Source organism: Lepisma saccharinum, chromosome 2 (genome assembly GCF_977018435.1).
Source record: "Lepisma saccharinum chromosome 2, izLepSacc3.1, whole genome shotgun sequence".
In the NCBI taxonomy this organism is placed as follows: Eukaryota; Metazoa; Arthropoda; class Insecta; order Zygentoma; family Lepismatidae; genus Lepisma; species Lepisma saccharinum.
Window position 1 is genome coordinate 151,262,932 of NC_139230.1, and position 19,296 is coordinate 151,282,227.

The 19,296-nt window shown below is 36.5% G+C and overlaps 1 protein-coding gene across 1 annotated transcript in view; it reads right to left on the reverse strand.

Annotated features, from left to right (window-relative positions):
* Positions 1–322: 322 nt before the first annotated feature.
* Positions 323–19,296, reverse strand: part of LOC145984147 (tubulin alpha chain-like) — a 192,201-nt gene continuing 173,227 nt past the window's right edge. The window contains exons 4-5 of the mRNA XM_083117612.1: positions 13,695–13,996; positions 323–1,771 (exon numbers count right to left, since the gene is read on the reverse strand). Of these exons, the coding sequence (XP_082973738.1) occupies positions 581–1,771; positions 13,695–13,996 (1,493 nt within the window). The 3' untranslated portion in view covers positions 323–580. The remainder of the gene's footprint in view (positions 1,772–13,694; positions 13,997–19,296) is intronic.

Genomic DNA, 19,296 nt, shown 5'->3' on the forward strand with positions numbered 1-19,296 from the left:
AAGAAATGCTTCTAGATACAAAGTTTATTATAAAAATAATAAATCCATTAGATACATTACATATTACATATAATTTCATAAACCTGCTAACACCCATGTGAAACTTTTGAATTGGTACTGCATAACATTTGGGATAAAATAACAATGGTAGCTCACAGAAATGAATGCATATCAATGTATCATTCATTAAATTCTCTTGATGAAGTATAATACAAATCTCAACAAACAAATTTGAAGAGTTAGAAATTTCATCATAATGACACTACAATTCATATATGGCATATAATGTAACCTGTTAACAGCCATGAAACATTATTTTTTTAAAAGGTCCTGCATATCATTTGGCCTAAGAAAATTCTGAAAGAGCATGCATTTCTTTCTTCATGAACTTAAAGACTTGTTGAACATTTGTATATAAAAATTAATATAGTAAGGGGCATATGCATTAAATATGAACAAGTAAGCTTGTAAACAGAATGCACAGTATAATGAAGGTACCGAACAAACAATAAACTATTTGCTTTTTCCTTGAAAATGAAGAGCAAGGTATAAGCAAGAAAGACTGAGCAGAAACATGAAGTTAAGCATGCCAGTTATGGTCATCCCAGTCATCATCATTATCAACCCAGTCATCATCATTATCATCCCAGTTATCATCATTATCCCAGTTATCATCATCCCAGTTATCAATATCATCCCAGTTATCATCATCATCCCAGTTGTCATCATCATCCCAGTTGTCATCATCATCCCAGTTGTCATCATCGTACCAGTTCTCAACATCATCATTACTCTTCTCAACATCATCATTACTCTTCTCAATTTCATCATCCCAGTTCTTAACATCATTATCATCATGGTTGTCAACATCATTTTCATGGTTCTCAACATCATCATCATGGGTCTCAACATCATTTTCATGGTTCTCAACTTCATAAGCATCCCAGTTCTTAACATCATCATCCCTGTTCTCAATATGTGAGTCAGCATTGAGAAGTTCCTGGTAATCTCTCTCCAAGCATGCTAAATCTTCCCGAGCTTCTTCAAATTCACCTTCTTCCATCCCTTCTCCAATGTACCAGTGAACAAAGGCATTCTTTCTATACATCATATGAAATTTGCGATTCACTCGTGCCCATACATCAGCCATGACTGTTTGGTTGCTCATCATGCAAACTGCACGCTGAACCTTAGCAAGGTCACCTCCAGGCACACAAGTTGGAGGTTGTTCGTTAATCCCTATCTTGAAACCTGTAGGACACCAATCTAAGAACTGAATGTCCCGTCTTCCTTTCATGACTGCTATTGCTCTGTTTATATCATGAGGGACAACATCGCCTCTGTACAACATGCAGCAAGCTATATATTTCCCATTGCTAGGATTGCATTTTATCATTTGGTTTCCTTTCTCAAAACATGCAGTTGTGAGTTGTGCTACTGTCATTTGCTCATGGCATGCTCTGTCAGCTGCAATCATAGGTGCATACGTTACAAGAGGGAACTTGATCCTTGGATAGGGAACCAGATTTGTTTGAAACTCTGTCAAATCAGCATTCAGATCTCCTGGAAATCGAAGTGAAGAAGTCATCGATGATACTACCTGTGCAATGATGCTATTCAGATTGGAAAATGTTGGCCTCTCATTGTTGAGGTTCCTCTTGCATATGTCATAGATTGCTTCGTTGTCGATCATAAATGCACATTCAGTGCGATGCATAGAGCAATGGGTTGCTAAGACAGAATTATAAGGCTCTACAACAGCTGAAGCCATCTGTAAAGAAAGGTAAAATAATACATTTTACTATTACAGGACTGTACTTTATATTGTGTGCAAAATAAGTTATCTCTATGCATATTGAAAGTTATTATCAAAGAAAATATGGTAGCCAATATGAACAGAAAGCAGAGTAAGTGTTTGTGCATTCCTCCGCCATCTACTTTTCTTCTCACATTGGTGGCTCTCACAGTGGTGTTGAAGGGAAGGACCCTAGCTTTTTTTTTCTGGCATAAAGGTTTCTCTGAATTTTGCCATCCTTAGAATATAATGGTCACTTAGTTTTTTTATTCTAAATACTTAAGCTACCAAAGCAGTCATAACTTTAAAATTTATACCTAACAAACTACAGACATTTTTCTTTCAGTTCTTCTCCTCAGATTAACATTTTGAATTCATTTGTTGTAACATATACTTTTGTAATTAATGGCGAAAGTGTAAAGTTTGCATGAGGTTGGGCAAAAGTTTGCATGTAGGAAGGAATTTATAAAGAATGTTAGACTGCAAAATCGGTTTAAAAATTGTACTTAAATTGTTTGTACTATTAGATAATTTAAAATTAATCAGGAATGTACCGTGCGTCCATTTCGATCTTCAGCCGAGAGATCGGGAGAAGCGTGGCGCGCGGCGCTGACGGAGATGCCGACATTTGTGGCCTGTAATGCCCGCTTATTTTTATGGACGTATGCACACATTTATATAAATATTGCAAAACGAGCACTAACCTGTGTTATAAGATTACGGTTTTAATTTTAGTAGTTTAGTGGCTGTATGTGCCGATGATTTTGACACGCCCACCTCTTGTGAAACACGGCGTAGAGGTTTGTTTGGAGAACGTTCTAACGCTGCACCAATATCATCGAGTTTTGCTTCGGTTAGAATCCTTCGTTTTTGCTTAGGTGTTTTAAAATTTAACGATCCAGTTTCTCGTAATTTAAGGACAAGATATCTAACCGTATCTCTATGTGGAGTTGAAACGCCTGGGAATTTCTGTACAAATTGCCTACACACGTCTCGACACGAGTCTGTTTTCATGTACGTGTCATACATAATAAATCTTTGTTCTAACGTGAACCTTGCGGCTGGCATTCCAATCGTCTAACTGACACAACACACATACACACTGCAATAACACAAACAAGTAACTGCAAGTAACCAAGAATAACACTCTTGTGCACAGTACGAAATTAACACGCTCTTGGTTTACGTTGCTCACCACTATATTCACAGCTCTGTCTTCATCTAGTCGCAAAGGAACAAAAAAACTCGAGCTCGGAGATATCGGATTGCAAGGAAGCTCACGAAAACCATTCACTTTTAACGGTTTCATCTGCAGCGTAATCTTGATACAGTGTTGCACATTCGAAACCTCCAAATGATCCCCATCGACACAAAACTCTTTCAAGGATATAAACTTAAGCAGGACGTTACTGGTCAAAATTATGATTAAAATGCTTTATTATCTGTGGCTCTTAACATCGTTTCTAAAGCGTATTTTTTTGTGTATATAAGGGCAGAACTTGGATGAATTACAGATGATAAATTATAACACAGGTTAGTGCTCGTTTAGCAATATTTATATAAATGTCTGCATATGTCCATAAAAATAAGCGGACATTAAAGGCCGCAAATGTCGGCATCTCCGTCAGCGCCGCCCGCCACACTTCTCCCGATCTCTCGGCTGAAGATCGAAATGGACGCACGGTATATGGAATATTACATTCTTAAAAGGCTAACTGGTTATGATATCAGACACTTTTTTCTTTTCTTCTGATAAATTGGTGCATGGGATAATTTCAGCAGGGATGACTGATTTTGATGTTCTAGTTGATGAATCAGTCACAGCTCTTCACTTTTTGCCCAAATGGGGGAGGATGATATCATGATATGTTACCTAAGCTTTATCACTTTCATGCTGATCCCATCCAATGCTCAAAGTGGAGGAAATGCCTAACTTGGAGGATGCTTGATCAGCGTCATCACGTGAAGTAAATCATTGGGTGTTCACACCCAGCCTAAATTAAGAGAAAATTTTACCCCCTCCTCCCCCCCTTTGACCGAGGTGGGCTACAAACACATAGAAAATCAATTGTTGATCACAATCACAGAGGAGAAAATGGTAAATGTAAGTGACACTGATTAATTTAGCATACAAAAGGTTAACAAATTGTAGGGTACAAGGTAAAAATAATAAAATAAAGTAAAGCAAGAAATATGAATGTTTTATTAAGAATATGAGCCTGGGACCTTTTTGTTGTGCTAGTCACTCCACCAGAGTGTCCAGCAAAAATCCATTTACAGGTCAATTTTATTTTATTTCGTTTTATCGCTCGCCCATCAATACCCTCATAAACAAGGAAAAATTACTAAGGTAAACAATGATTTCTTTCAGTTTGAATTATTGAAATGCATTACTTTTCTCCCTATTTAGTGTTGGAAATTATTTTACCTGTTCCTAAGAATTAACCTCGCCAACATTCCCACTAACCATGATACCAACAAATTATTATTATTATTTTCAATTGCAATGGCTATTTGTTATTTCACAGTACCTTTCCTATATTTGATTGGCAAGTCTCTGGCATTGCTCAAGCTTCATGATGGGAATTGCAATTTGCGAAACTTAAAATTATTGTGTTAAAGTTTACCTGTATGAGTTTGTAACAATTACCTAGGTATAATTTATTTTCAATAGAAATATAATGGATATTTATCCATACTCATTTACATGTGCACCAAGATAAATATTATTTTCTACTCGCAGTGTCTGTGTCTTCATTTTTTTTACTTGTCTACATTATCTAAAGGTTTAAACAACACATTTTGAATGTCGATGTCAGTATAAATCTGCTCAATTTGGCGATATAGTGTTTGAAAACATAAACCCTTCGCCATGCAAGGCCAACTATTTGCGATGGAGTTGTTGAGGAAGTTTGCAGGCTTAATTTTTGGTAAAATGAATTAAAAAAGAAAGATATTAAGCTAAAACATAAAGATCTTAGGAATTACTATAACAATGCAAACAGTGCTTGCATTATGTCTTAACTACTGCTTACTTTTCTCCAATCCAGAAGCTAAACAAAACGAAAAATAAAATACCTCGGAATAGCAAAAAATATTATGCCTCTGCCGCTATCCACACATTCCCCCAACATTTAACAGTTGCTGCTATCTGTTGACAGTTCTTTCAGAAGGCGCATGTGCTCCAATTTCCAGTTTTCCACTTGGTTTCTCTTGGCTTTTTGGTGGAGCTTTAGCACAGAAAGAATACAGATGTGCACCAAGTTCTTGCTGCCTAATCTGGTAAGCTTTTCTTGTTAACAAGAAAATTAGTAAATTTGAAGCATTGTGAAGACTTTATGAACAAAAGAAGCTGCTTTGTAAAATAAGTATCTTCAAATATACAGTAGTTTTTTATAAAGCAGAAAAGTAAAGAAATTGAAGTTTTTCCACTTTTAGTTGGGGGTTCATGTGCTCTGTGAACCCCTTCAGGTGACCCCTCTATGCTTGATTGAGTTTGGGGATTGGTAGGAGGATGTGTGAATGGATCAATATGGAAACAGTGCAGTAGATTGGGCAATCTACGTGCAAATTATCTTAGCTGAGAATATGCTTTATGACAGTTTTCTTAACTGAGAATATAGCATCCCCAGTGTCCCCCACTTAGAGCACTCACGCCATTGGCTCCAACAATCCAGTGAGTGTTTATTGTCACAATGCTCAAGCAACACATCATTGTGTGTAAAGAATCCTAACACAGTTTAAGAATGAAATCTATGGTTTCAGAATAGTAGCAGAACTTGCTAAAGGAGTGAGAGGTTTCATATTCAAAAACTTTCAACATGTGTTTGTGAATATTTGTATATTTTGAACATAAACAAAATTCAGTTAGAGCCAGCCCCTGTTGCAGAGTAGTTAGCACATCGGGCTACGATGCCAGGGGTCCCACGTTCGAATCCTGGCCTGTGCATGGATGTTTGTGAGTGTCCATTCATCATTTTCATCATATCATCACTCATTCTCATCTTCACAATTAGCCAAAAGTGGCACAAAAGTGAAGTAAAATAAAGCAAATCAGTCAAGTCAAAATTCAGTTAAATTCTAAAAATGGAATCACATATAACTTAGCAGAAGGAAAATGTATTTTATATATTTTTTTCAAGTGTTGAATCATAAACTTAGACTATTGGCAGATATCACTTGACCCTAAAAATGAGCACTGTTACCATGTTTGTGATATTGGTTTATTGTCATGAGTTTGTGTTGTAATTTAATTGTATTGTTGTGTTTTGCTAGTGGGAACATCAAATGTACAAGGCTATTCCCTCATTACAGAAGATCATTCAATACCAGAGATCTATACTTGCCCAATTAGAAGAATCTTTTACTGTACAGATACTACACATTTAAACACTAAAAGTAACACGCATGATTAAATCAACATTGAAAAATAGTTTGTCTAAGGTTAAGGGTGATTGTTTTGTAAGATTCTCAAATATCAACCTCTCTTCCTTGGAGTGTCTTGAAACTTCATTTGTGCATGCTAACAAGCTCCTGAATCTGCAGTATTGTGTGTTAACCTGTGTTTTGTTCTTGGGTGTGTAAAATTCCCTCCACAGCCTCAGCTTTTATTGTAGGTGTCAGATACCTGAATTGCTCTCAAACTACATAAGGAGATTAGTTTTAGTCTCAGAAAAAGATGTAAGGCTTTATTTTTTATTAAAGTGTGCCCTTGTTCGATGAGAGGTAGTACCTCATTGTACTGTGCTACAGTACATCCACATCCACATGGGGAATGAGGAGGTATTCATTCACGATCTTTGCCATTATTTCTTTATGTGATGTGATCAGTATTGTGCCCAGCTGCCTTTACCCCTCCCCTTTTACAAGGGTTGCCTCAAGGTGCCCATTTATTAGAGGCTGGGTGAACTCCAGATCTGCTTTATGCATGGACTATGCTAGGAAAACTCCCACCTTAGATCACCTACCCTGGGAATCTAACCCAGGTCTCCTGCATAGCAGTTGGGCACACAAGCAACTGGACCACCGTAGGTCTATAATTGAACCAGTGAGACCAAGAAGGGAAAGATTCCACTTTTTGAACAAAATGGGCTGAGATAGCCAGTTTGTTCTTCATTGTAAAATTCATCTGTCGGGCTGAAAAAGGTAAATATTCCACCAACCATTATGCTCCAGTAATCCATGAAATATTTGACTGAGACGAAGAAGGAAAACATTCCAGGCATGTTTCCTAGGGTGACCAGACACATACATTCAAAAAGGAGGACAGAGCATGGCGAAAAAGGAGGACAAAGTCATAAAAAAGAGGACACCGCAAAAAATGGCTATACATTTGCCATTACTCATAATTTAATCAATATACAAAATCTTACCAACATTTTGCTCACAGATGCTTTTCAAAAGATCTCTTTCAAGAACCTCATCTTACCTTCAAGCAAAGAAAGCAATCTCCTAATCTGTTTTTTAACAAATTACAAAGAATATCTATAATTTAAAGCACAGAATTTTACTCCTTTTCTAATTTTTGGATATTAGACTGAAATATCTCCACACGTGAATGCAAATGTAACAAGTAAGATTGGCTTAACTTATTTCTAAAAGCCAAATTAAAATTTTAGGTAGTTTAGATTGGGTAGAGAAATATGATTTCAATGCCACTAACATTTCTAGCACTCTTTCAACAGCAGGGGAAAGTTATACGTTTCTTCCATCCTTTAAAACCGGATATTTTCTTTCGCTTCGTTATTTCATGAAAGTAAATATTACTTAATAATCAAAATTCTCACTACGCATTTCTGTATCACGTATGTATAACTCGAAAAGGAACTGGCCGACCTCTGTGTTGGAGTGGTTAGCACACCGTGCCACAATGCCAGAGGCCTCGGTTTTGAATCCCGGCCTAGACATGTGTGTTCTTCATCAAAATCATCATATCATCGCTAATACTCATCTTTGAGATTAGCCAAAAGTTGAAAAAAAGCAAAGTAAAATGAACCAAATCAATCAACCGGAAAGGAACTGCACAGACTACATGCATTCCAGCAGTCTCAACGCTTAATACTAATGACTGGGGTGCGGAATTTGCCTATTTGCCTTTTTTATTCCTTTGTAATAAACCATAGGCTTTCATTTTTAAACTTTAAAGTTCGTTTCATGGAGTTTCTATTCCAAAAACACATTTTTATAGTGCCTATAAATTCCTATTTTGATGGTTAGTGCCTATTTTGCTTAATCATGCAAAAAAAAATAGATATTCTGCAATTTTTGCATACTTCAGCTTTTTTCTTACGTGCATTTGGCTTTCCCTATATTGAAAGATGTAAGGCTTTGTTCATGTACTGACTGAAATCTGTAATTCGCCAGATTTGATGGTCTGAATTGGAACATTGTTTTAAATATTTTTTTTGTTACAAAGGTGCAAATTGTTTATTCATCATTTGTTGAAATTCGCAGTCGTTAGCACAAGCTCTTTTTGTGAGAATTACTTTAACAGACGATTCCCTGCAATTGTGAATTTAACAAGGGTTAGGTGGTAGAGCAGTCTACAGCTGAACCTCACCCACTAAATAAAGGAATTATTATTATTATTATTATTATTATGTATAAACTGAAGTGCTAATACAGTATAACTGTGCATTTGTAAGAATAAAATTTAAATAAGTTCTTTTAAGTGCCTATTTTCGTGCCTTTTCTTAGTTTATGGTGCTTTTAAGTGCCTATTTTTGTCATTTTGGTGCCTATTTGACTGCCTATTTCAGAGGTTTTTAGTGCCTTAAATACATGCCCTACTAATGACTCAGTCGGGAAAGTGATCATATTGAGCTCCCAGATGCTAGGTAAGCATTGCTCGAATACTTAACGTGCCCCAAGTGAAGCATTCTGTATGCAGCACATTTGCTATGGTCAATGCTATACTCTTTCCAAAAAAGGAGGACATTTACCGATTTCTAAAAGATCCGCCCAGATGCCGGACAGATACCTAAAAAGGAGGACATGTCCAGATAAAAGAGGACGTCTGGTCACCCTAATGTTTCCCTTCTTGGTCTCAACAAGTATTAGGTCACATTCCAGCTACCAGAGTGCTCAGTGTCAGCACACACACTGCAGTTCAGGTTTGTTCTGCTTTGAGGTTGTGTGAAGCTGTATGTGCAAACTGTTAATTTGTTTGCGATACATAGGGGCATGCATATTTCGTTTTTGACGAAAAAACTAAATTTGAAAAACACATTGTGGTGTTAATTTTTCATGTTTTTGAAAGGTCTGAGATGCATTATGTGACCATGTTTCGTCACGAAATAATGCGAAATGAACTGCAAAAAGTGAAATTAACTCTTAAACACGAAATTTAGGGTTTATTCACAGATGCGGCACCTTCTGAGGTCTGAATTATCCTGAGAGTTATGCAATTCCCGGAAAATTGATTAATTCTGCTGTTAATATTGGAGAAACAAAAATTGACTCCTTTACACAGAAATAAACTTATACTCGGATAACTACATAAATTGGTTATTAGAAGTGAAATGTTAATTCTGTGGAATAAGTGTAGTTTTTTAATCAAATTTAGGATTATATTCACAATTTTAAAACCAAAATGTCTTTTTATATACCACTTTTGATCCAATTTTTCACCGCTATAACACCGACATTTTATTTTATTTACTGCTTTTGAACCCGAAATTGACTCAGTTTTTATACCGAAATTTTGCTTTTTTATTTACCAAAAATATGTGCCTCTAGCGATACATTATCAGTGTTTTTGTGCATTTTGCTTTATTACCAGTGTTTTAAACAATGTCTGCAGCATCAGAATCTGAAGAGAGTCCTACTAAAAAGAGAAGAGGTTCTGGAAATATTGAGAAAAGTATGAAAACAGCAAGACTCAAGGGACAGGGGTTCGTGAGAAGACGTGGACTGTTAGTTGAACAAAAACAAATGGGGCCTGATTGTGATTGTAGGAAAATGTGTACTGTTCAGTTTACTGAGGAACATAAAGTAAAGATAATTAATACCGTTTGCAGTGGCAGGCCAAAAAACGAACAGGACACTCATCTAACAGGTTTAATTGGACATCACTCGATGTTGAATGGCATCGGCCTAAAGGTCCAGAGTCAAAACAGTTCACATCATCTTTTAAATATTATGTTATGAAAGATTCCAATAGAGTAGAGGTTTGCCGTAAGGCTTTCATGAGCTTACATGCAGTGTCTAATAAGTTGGTTTATCGGTTAACGACTATTTTAGCAAAGGGTGATCAACCTATTGACATGAGAGGGAACACATTCCTCGCGACGTTTTAATGAAGGTGAATGAACACATTGAATCATACCAAAGAAAAAAAAAAAACTCTCATTATTCTTCTATGGCAATCACATACCTAGAGGCTGGTCTGCAAAAAGAAGCATGAAATGTTTCTCGAAAAACACTCAGAACTCACAAATGTCATAAAATAGGAATATTTTTTAACTTACTACAAGGAAAATTATGGGCACCGATTCGGTAGGCCTCAAGTAGATGTGTGTTCAACGTGTGAGGATCTTAATACAAAGATAAAATCCTCAACCTTGAATGACAACGCAAAGCGGGCTGCTGTAGCAGAACTGATGGTCCGTAAAAGAAGGGCATGTAAGTTTTACAAAAAAATCCAAGAGGTAACCGATCTGTGCAGTAATAGGACTGATATACATGGAATATGCTTTGACTTCATGCAAAAACCTTCCTTTGCCATGCATGCCCGTACAAGAGATGTTTTATCTCAGGAAAGCATAGCATCATGTGTTTTGTGTTCATAGTTTAGGAGATAACAAAGCTACAATGTACACATACCATGAGGGAGTGGCAAGAAAAGGAGCAAACGATGTGTGTTCTATGTTGTATGACTATCTTACAAACAGCGTTGACCCTCAAGTAAAAACTCTTTACGTGTTCAGTGACTCGTGCCCTGGGCAAAACCGGAACCACACATTGGTGAGGTTTTTGATGTCTCTGACTATTACAAAGTGATTTAATGAGGTACATGTAGTTTTCCCTAGAAGTCATAGTTTTTACCCTGCGACCGGAACTTCGGTGTGATTAAAAAAGTGATTCGTCACTATGATAGGGTTTATTCGCCTGATCAATACGACAACATGATTACCACTGCTAAAACAAAGCAGCCTTCATTCATCGTTAAAACAGTAGTAAATGAAGATATTTTGAACTTTAAAGACTGGTGGCCACAATATTTTCAAAAGATTTGTGTTAGTGTTGGTACTAAACAATCTTTCAAAGTAAGTACTTATAAGCACCTAAAGTTCACAGTAGCAAAAAGGGGATATGTTACTACTCGTACGTTTATAGATGGTGTAAACACTGGAGCTTTCAAGCTGTACAAAGGTGGTGAAGCTACCCTGCTTGCTGAAAAAGCATATAATGCAAAAGGTTCCCATTAAAAAGAAGAAACTTGAAGATGTTGCAAAAATAATACATTATGTGCCTGATGACTGCAGAGAGTTTTATAACTATATTTTAGAATAGCCTACTGCTACCACTGGTCAGCCAGAAGATGATGACAGTAAGTAAGAACTAAAACACTATGCAAAGACTACAAGGTTAGGAATATATGTCTTTTCTTCAATTTAAATATGTGTATATGACTTATATAATCCATTCTTTGTGTTTTAAGACAATACAGTCTTGTAATTAACCATACACAAATGTGTTTTTGTCTTATCCTTAATATTTTTGACAGTTGAGATCAAGAAGGGAAATATTCCACCAACTTTGAATACATATCAGAGCTAAAATAAAGGTTTTTAATGACAAACCACTTATGGTATATTATTACTATGAATAAGTTTGTAATTGTAAGTTTCTTCATCCAACTTTGAGTTTGGTTGCTATGAGTTTTTTTTTTGTTTTTTTTTTTTGATTTCCCAAAAGTAACAAAAGTAAGGTTGAGTGGAATCTTTCCCCTATTGGTCTCACTGATCCAATTTGATGTGGCAGATGCATATATCATCATTTTTAATTTCAATCAATAAAACTGCACTGTGGTCCTAACAGGTTTCTTTGCATTTATATTATTATATTATATTATATATTATATTTTTACCTTTTTTTTTTTTTTTGCGTAATTTCTAATTTTCGTGTACAGGTATTGGACAAAATTGAAACACCTGTGGAAGTCGGAACATCATGTATTAATACAGTGTTGGGATACCTTTAGCACACAATACAGCTTGAATTCGGGATGGAATAGACCGATACAAGTCCTGAATGGTGGTCACTGCACTGGAATTTGAAGCCATTTTTCATATGACAAGGGAGGCTGCCAAATACCATGATATAGCACCCCAGACCATAATAGAGTGGCTACCATGTTTGACAGTTGGGCAGAGACAGTCCACATCATATGCTGTCGAGGGTGTTTGCCATACAAACATGCATCCAGTGGTGGGGATAAGGATAAAGGTGGACTCGTCTCACCAAATGACACGTTTCCAGTCCTCCAGCATCCAAGTATTGTGGTCATTGCACCATGCACGTCACCTTTGAGCATTCGTGTCAGTTATTAGGGGCTTGACAATAGCAACATGCCCATGGATACCCATTTTATGCAGTTTCCACCTCACTGTTTTGCATGACACTGGGGTGTTTAGGTGCTGATTAAGTTCTGTAGTCACTTTGGCAGCCGTTGTTTTCTTCTGCCACGTCACAATACGCTTCAAGGCCCAGCAGTCCCTCTCCTGCAGCTTCGTCTTTCAACCACTATTCTGCTTAGCAGACCCTGTTTTACCATGCACTTTGTATGCGGTCATGACTTTCGAGATTGTGCCTCGTGTTACACTGCATATCGTCGCTGTTTTGCTCACAGATGCTCCAGCGAGATGGGCACCAGCAATTCAACCTCTTTCAAACTCCAGCAGGTCGGACATACTGGTCACTCACCACACCTGCACAATGTCCACTACCACACTGCCTCACTCTACTGTTTGTGCACAGTCCATACTACCTGCAACAAACAAGAGAAGGTTGATTTTCGCTGTGCTCATTGTTACCAGGCACATTGAAAATATGTCCCACTTCTGACTCGTGTTTCCATTATTTTGTCCAATACCTGTACCTTGTCGACAATTGAGTACTTTCACATAATATCTTCATAATTAAGTGTTTATGTTCTCCCACTTGTTTGAGCCTATTGCTGATGTAACCAAATGTTGAATTAAAATTTGTTAATTCTGTTAAAAGTACCTTGTATGCATATTCATACTGCAGCAGAGAAAACAAAAATGAACAGAGATTTGCTTTCATCTCTATTCAAGCATTCTGTTTGTTTTATATAAGCTGGCCGAAGTGCTCCAACTATTAACATACCTTGTTTAAAAGTCAGTAGTCCTTAGAGGCAAACACAATATTTGACTTGAAACAAATAAAGTGGGTATGGTGAGTTCAAGTCGCACTTCTTGATCATCGAAAGCATTCATATGTGACTTTTTGCTTGCAACATGACCATTAACTGACCATCTAATTTCTGGGCAAATAAGAGAAAACTAAAGTGGTAGGAAGGACAGGACAGGAATATATCAGAAACCCTCAGCTGTTTTCAGCCTTGCCATATGCTTGTACTCCAGAAAACTGTTGGAAAAATGTGTCCAGAATCAAAGGAAGTAAGCCACTACCAACTCCTTGGAGTGCCCACTTTACAAAATTTGGCAACATCAGTATCTTTAGTGGTGGAAAGCACCACTTCACCCATATGCAACATTGGGAGGGGGATAGAGATTGAGTTTCTTTCTGTCTGTCCAGTTCTGTACCAATTTATGATTACTAACAGTAGATTACTAACTAACTGTTTTTAAAAATACTTACAGTTGTTCCTTACACATGATATACAAATTATTATCTTTGAAAATGTATTCACCTGTGGAGATGGATAGACTGCAAATTGCAGCTTTGTCTTCTTTGCAAACTCCACTGAAAGTTGGTCCATCAGCAGAGATGTGAATCCAGATCCCGTGCCACCTCCAATGGAATGGAACACTAAGAAGCCTTCGAGACTGGAACACTCTTCAGCTATGTTGCAAATTTTCCATACAACTTCATTAATCATCTCTCTTCCTACAGAATAGTAACCACGTGCATAGTTATTGGCGGCATCTTCTTTTCCACTGATGAGTTGAACTGGATGGAAGAGGCTCTTATATTTACCAGTTCTCACCTCATCTGTAAAATAGAATGATTATTATCATGGATTCTTAAATATAGAGAAAATACACCATACCTAAATATTAATTTCTAGAGAAAAATTCACCAGTGAAAAAAGTGGACAAACAAACAAAATTACAGATTTTGGAAAATTTTAATTTATTCCTATAAAAATATTATTTTGTTCTTGTTACTACTTGTTAGTGATATTATTGACATTTTAATCCTAGTCTCTGGCAAAGCATTGTGAAATTGTGGTTTGCTTTTACCAATTGAACTTACAGTTGAAAAGGTGAGAAGGGATTTTCCTGACTGAGAATTTTTTTTATTTGTATCACTTTCAAAACTTTGGGTAAGAGGATGTGCATACACCTGTGTCTCTGCATGGGTTACCTTAAGACTGGCCCCGGACATTATCGGTTTATAAGTAATCCATCACATGGACTAACAAAAAAAAAAAAAAAAAATGCAAAAGAGATAGGACACTGTGAATAATATATTTTGTAGTCCTTTCTCATCATTGGTGTAAGAACAGGATAGAAAATAGCATACGAGATGATAACATACCCCAGTGGTGTATCCTGGATTTTCATAAAGGGCATGCTGTACACATTTTTTTTAAAACATATATTATGGAATGGGGGATAGCATTATACGTATTCAATAGTTGACGATTTGCACATTAACATTACTAAATATTGCATAATGTATAAAGTAATGAAATATGGATAATAAAGTTTAAAACTCACCAGGTTTGATGTCTGATGTAGAAGTCTTCATAAAATTATAAACTCACTTGATATTTATAAACAGTTTATATTTATAATGGAGATTCACAATTTAGGTTTGTTTAGCTTATGCAAATAACATTATAGTAGAGGCCTAAATTACAACCAGATATTCAGGAACAAAAGACCAGACTTAATTAAAATAATTCAAATGTAAATTGAAGAGTTGACACGGAAAAGGATGTAAGTGCCAAAAAGTAATTTTTTCAGGAGAAACAACCTTCTCCATGCCAGCGACCCTGGAGTTGCATCCGATGCCATCTTACGGCATCAGTACATGCATGTACTCGGCACTTCCATCTCTCTCCAGGCCATTGGTAATGGAACATAGATTGTTGTCCATGCAAAGTTGGATTTTTGACCAGTGTGGCACTTACATCCTTTACCATGTCAAGGCTTCAATTCTGCTCTTCTGTTTTGAGTGGTAGATTCCCTTATAACATCTTCGTAAAATGAGGGCAATGCTTTAATTTTCAGAAGCAGCTCTTTTTCAATGGATAATATACCAAGTGCACTTAATCTTTCTTGTGATTGGGTTCCTCTAATATAATTATTAATTCTTCATAATGCTGAAAAAGATCGTTACACTGATGCAGTTGAAGCTGGTATTGACAAAATGAGTGTAGCCAACTTGTAAGTTTCACTCATAATGTTATGAATATTGTTCGTGTTCATATATGGTACTAGTTCATGTACAGGTTTATTCAAACTCGGGGGAAGAATAGAGAGCAATCAACTCATTCTTTAGCTTTACAAAGTCAAATAATAATAATAATCCTGTATCACATCCTCTGTTTCATTTACATCATTTTATAAAAATATTTTGGGAAAATACTGCATTGAGCCATGTGGAACTTTGAAAGAGGCCCAGAAATAAAAATAAACCAAACTTTAAACTAAATGTGCATTGCACTGTACCTCCAAGGAAAAAAAATCAATTGCTGCCACCTCTTTGTTCAACAAAACAACAAGCATACTCTTCTCTGTAGCTGTCACCTCACAGCATGCAGCCAACATGATATTCGAGCATTGTGAAGGCGAAGAAGCAGACAGGGGGAGGGAAGAAGCACGGGAGCAGCGCTTGCCCACATTAAAATCTTCCTTCGCTGATGCGGTACATCGGACAGCTTGCTCTGTGATGACATTAATGAGCATTTCTACATTCTAATTTCTTCATATAGGAGAAGTATTTATTTTACACAAGAGTGCTCAACTAAGCTTATATTACATTTCTTGGATCTGAAGTGAAAGAAAGTAATAATTATTTTCCTACAATTGATGCATGCGCCCAGAATACACCCCTGATGTACCCACACCATGAGCACTTATAGAGATACATATAGGCAACACGTGTATATGCTCATTTCTGTATGTTTGTGGTATAAAAATGCATTAAAGCTTGTAGCTTATAATGTATAATTTAATTTGTAGCAATAAGCTTACGCCACTTTTACTGGCACCAATATTATTGCTGGTACTATTACCAGGTCTCTCCAACACCAATACCATTGTTTGAATGCACTAACAATTGTAAAGTTGCATAAGTATTAATATATGAATATCCAATTAAAAATTGACCTCAATAATCTACCAGTTCTGATTTTCTTAATGTGGGTTTACATATGAAATCATAAATATACAATACTAATAATCAGGAAATTCACTTTTGTCAAACAATGTTGGGGAAAATTATGCATTTTCAATAATTTCCAGGGTATTTAGTAAATATAATGAATAATAGAACAAGGTTCTACACACTTGCATTTATACACAGAGGGGAAAGAAAACATGAGTGTAAACATATGTGTATGAAAGTCAATACACACTATTTCCATTGAAAGAATCGAAAAAGAAATAAAAATTGTAGGGAATTGTTCACCAACTGAAGAGATGCACGGGTCAAGAAGAATCATCTATGCTGTGGAACGAGTTTTTCATTAGTAATACCCAGCCCCGGCCTTCGGAATTTTGCCGGCCCATTCAATTTTACTTCTTGCGCCCACTCCCCAAAATACGTACAAAGAAAACATAATGTATGAACAACTAAGCTTGTTATCCGTGGCAATTTCACATGATATAATCAATTTTTAACATAATAAAATGAAAGAATACATAATGTGAGAAGACAAGTTATTTATAAATAAAAAATAATATATATATATTTAAGCCTAATAATAATAAAATATCTGTTGCATTTACTCACTATAGTTTCTGCCGACGTGCAGAACTGTCAGCTCTCCTGTTCTGTTTCACTATTTCTTCATGACTATTTATACTAACATAATTATGTACATCATCCAGAACATTGTACATGAAGTAACATATCTTCACTTCATCACTATTTACAATAAACTATGTGTATACAATTATGTACACTTCTTAAATCACGATTTCTTCATAATTACACTATTAACGTTGTACCTCCCCCCCCCCCAAGTTGTAAAGCTTACAAATGGACTTTCTAGCTTTTCTATTTGCAAAGTCGCGAATAACACAACCATAGTCTATTTTTTGACCAATTTCATGTTCAATTGAGATCATGGCAAGTCCTTCTAACCGCGATTCGCCCATTGAGGAATGTAAATAAGTATTAATAAGATTCAGTTTTGAAAAATTACGTTCACCACTTGCAACTGTTACCAGCAGAGTAAGGAGTATTCTCAATCCTACGGCTACATTTTGAGCGATACAATTGTCAATAATGTAGCAGAGGCGAATCATCTTCTATCAAGTCTTCTATATCATCTTCATCATCTTTTTCTCATTTGCGTCTACGATATTCTGCACCCTAGAGTTTTTCCTTTTATCAAACATGCCTTAGTTTACAATTATTTTTTTAAAATCTCTTACAACAACTTGACAAACCAGTTGTTTTGATGACAGCACAAATACGCAAGTGTCTCAATACATTGTCACACTCAAACATGCATGCATTCTCACACATGACATACACTAACTGCACTATCGTTACACCGTCAAGATCGTAAATGAGGTGCAACCAGCAACCACAAAAACAGTGGATATTCTTACTTACTATTGCATCTTGTGCGATTCGGCAATACCTATCATCACCACCTTTCGCGATCAACACGTCAAAGAACAATGCAGCCCTATTTCCGACTACCGAATGCAACATGTCAGTTTAACTCAAAAACCTACATAACAGGGGGCGGGGCAGAGGACTGACGGACTGGCACACGATCAAACAATAGATAGCATTGTAATTTGGCACCTCACATGCACAGCAGATGTTGCTTACCATTTTCACGGACAAAACAATAATTGGACAACTAATATAAACTTTAAGCACCGTTATCTTTCTTTTCTCTTTGCTTTTCTTATTTGTTTCTGCTTTATACTGCATATTGAAATTTATTTATTTTTAATATTCTCCACCCCAAGAAGACCAAACTGCCTCAAATAATGCAGCTTCCATTTTTTATACATTTTTCCACCCCATTGAGCTTGCCGCCCTGTGCAAATGAATGTGTTGCACGTACGGTAGAGCTGGCCCTGGCAATGCCATTACTGGAGGTCTAAATTTACATACATAGGTTATAGTTTCTGAAATCTTCTGGCAACTTATTATGTAATTTTTCTCCTTTATTCCCTTACCAGTTTTGTGCTTTGGTTATATGGAGAGTTCTCAGATGGAATGAGTTATGTGTGTGAGTGTTGTATCTGTATATATACATATTTTCTCAGAACATTTCAGAAAGTCGATGAATGAACCATGCTGTTTCTAATACTGTATGTATTTATATAGGTAAATGTAAAGGTAAAGTGCTCCCCTGTGCTTAGCACCATGCCATGAAGGCGTATAGGGGGTGTGGGGGTAACGCCCCACACTTTCTTGATCCAGTCGTGAGTAGTGGTGATGTGATCAGCATCACGCCCCTGACCACCTTTACCCCCCAAGGTTTCCCCCAGGTACCCATTTCATTTGACTCTGGGTGGGCGCCGGGGCCGCTTCCAACATTAGAAAAGTTCCCGGATTTGAACTGGCTGGGGATCGAACCTGGGACCTTGAGCATGGTAGTCAGATGCATTACTGGGAAGAAGCATTATTTGAAATTCTTTTGAAATCTACTTTGTCTGGGCAGGATACATTTCTCATTATTTTATATATATATATATATACAAAATAAAAACTTTCTGTATTTTGTGTGAACTGCCCCAGAAGGAGATATTGTGTGTATACATCCAAAACATACCCAGATAGCACGTAAGTCTTTATATCTTGTAAAAATAGAATGTATCCTTGAATATTTGAACTGATATGTTCATACTAATAAAAATACATCATTATCAGTTCAGCCCTAATTATTTGCTACTATAGACAATATTGCTGTTAGCTCTACTGTTTTAGAATTTTTATATTCATTTCCATAGACCTCACTTTACTGTGTATTAGTATAACACATACATAAACTGTAGTGGCCGCGGTGGCTCAGTCGGTAACGCGTCTGACTACCATGCTCAAGGTCCCGGGTTCAATCCCCGGCCGGTTCAAATCCGGGAACTTTTCTA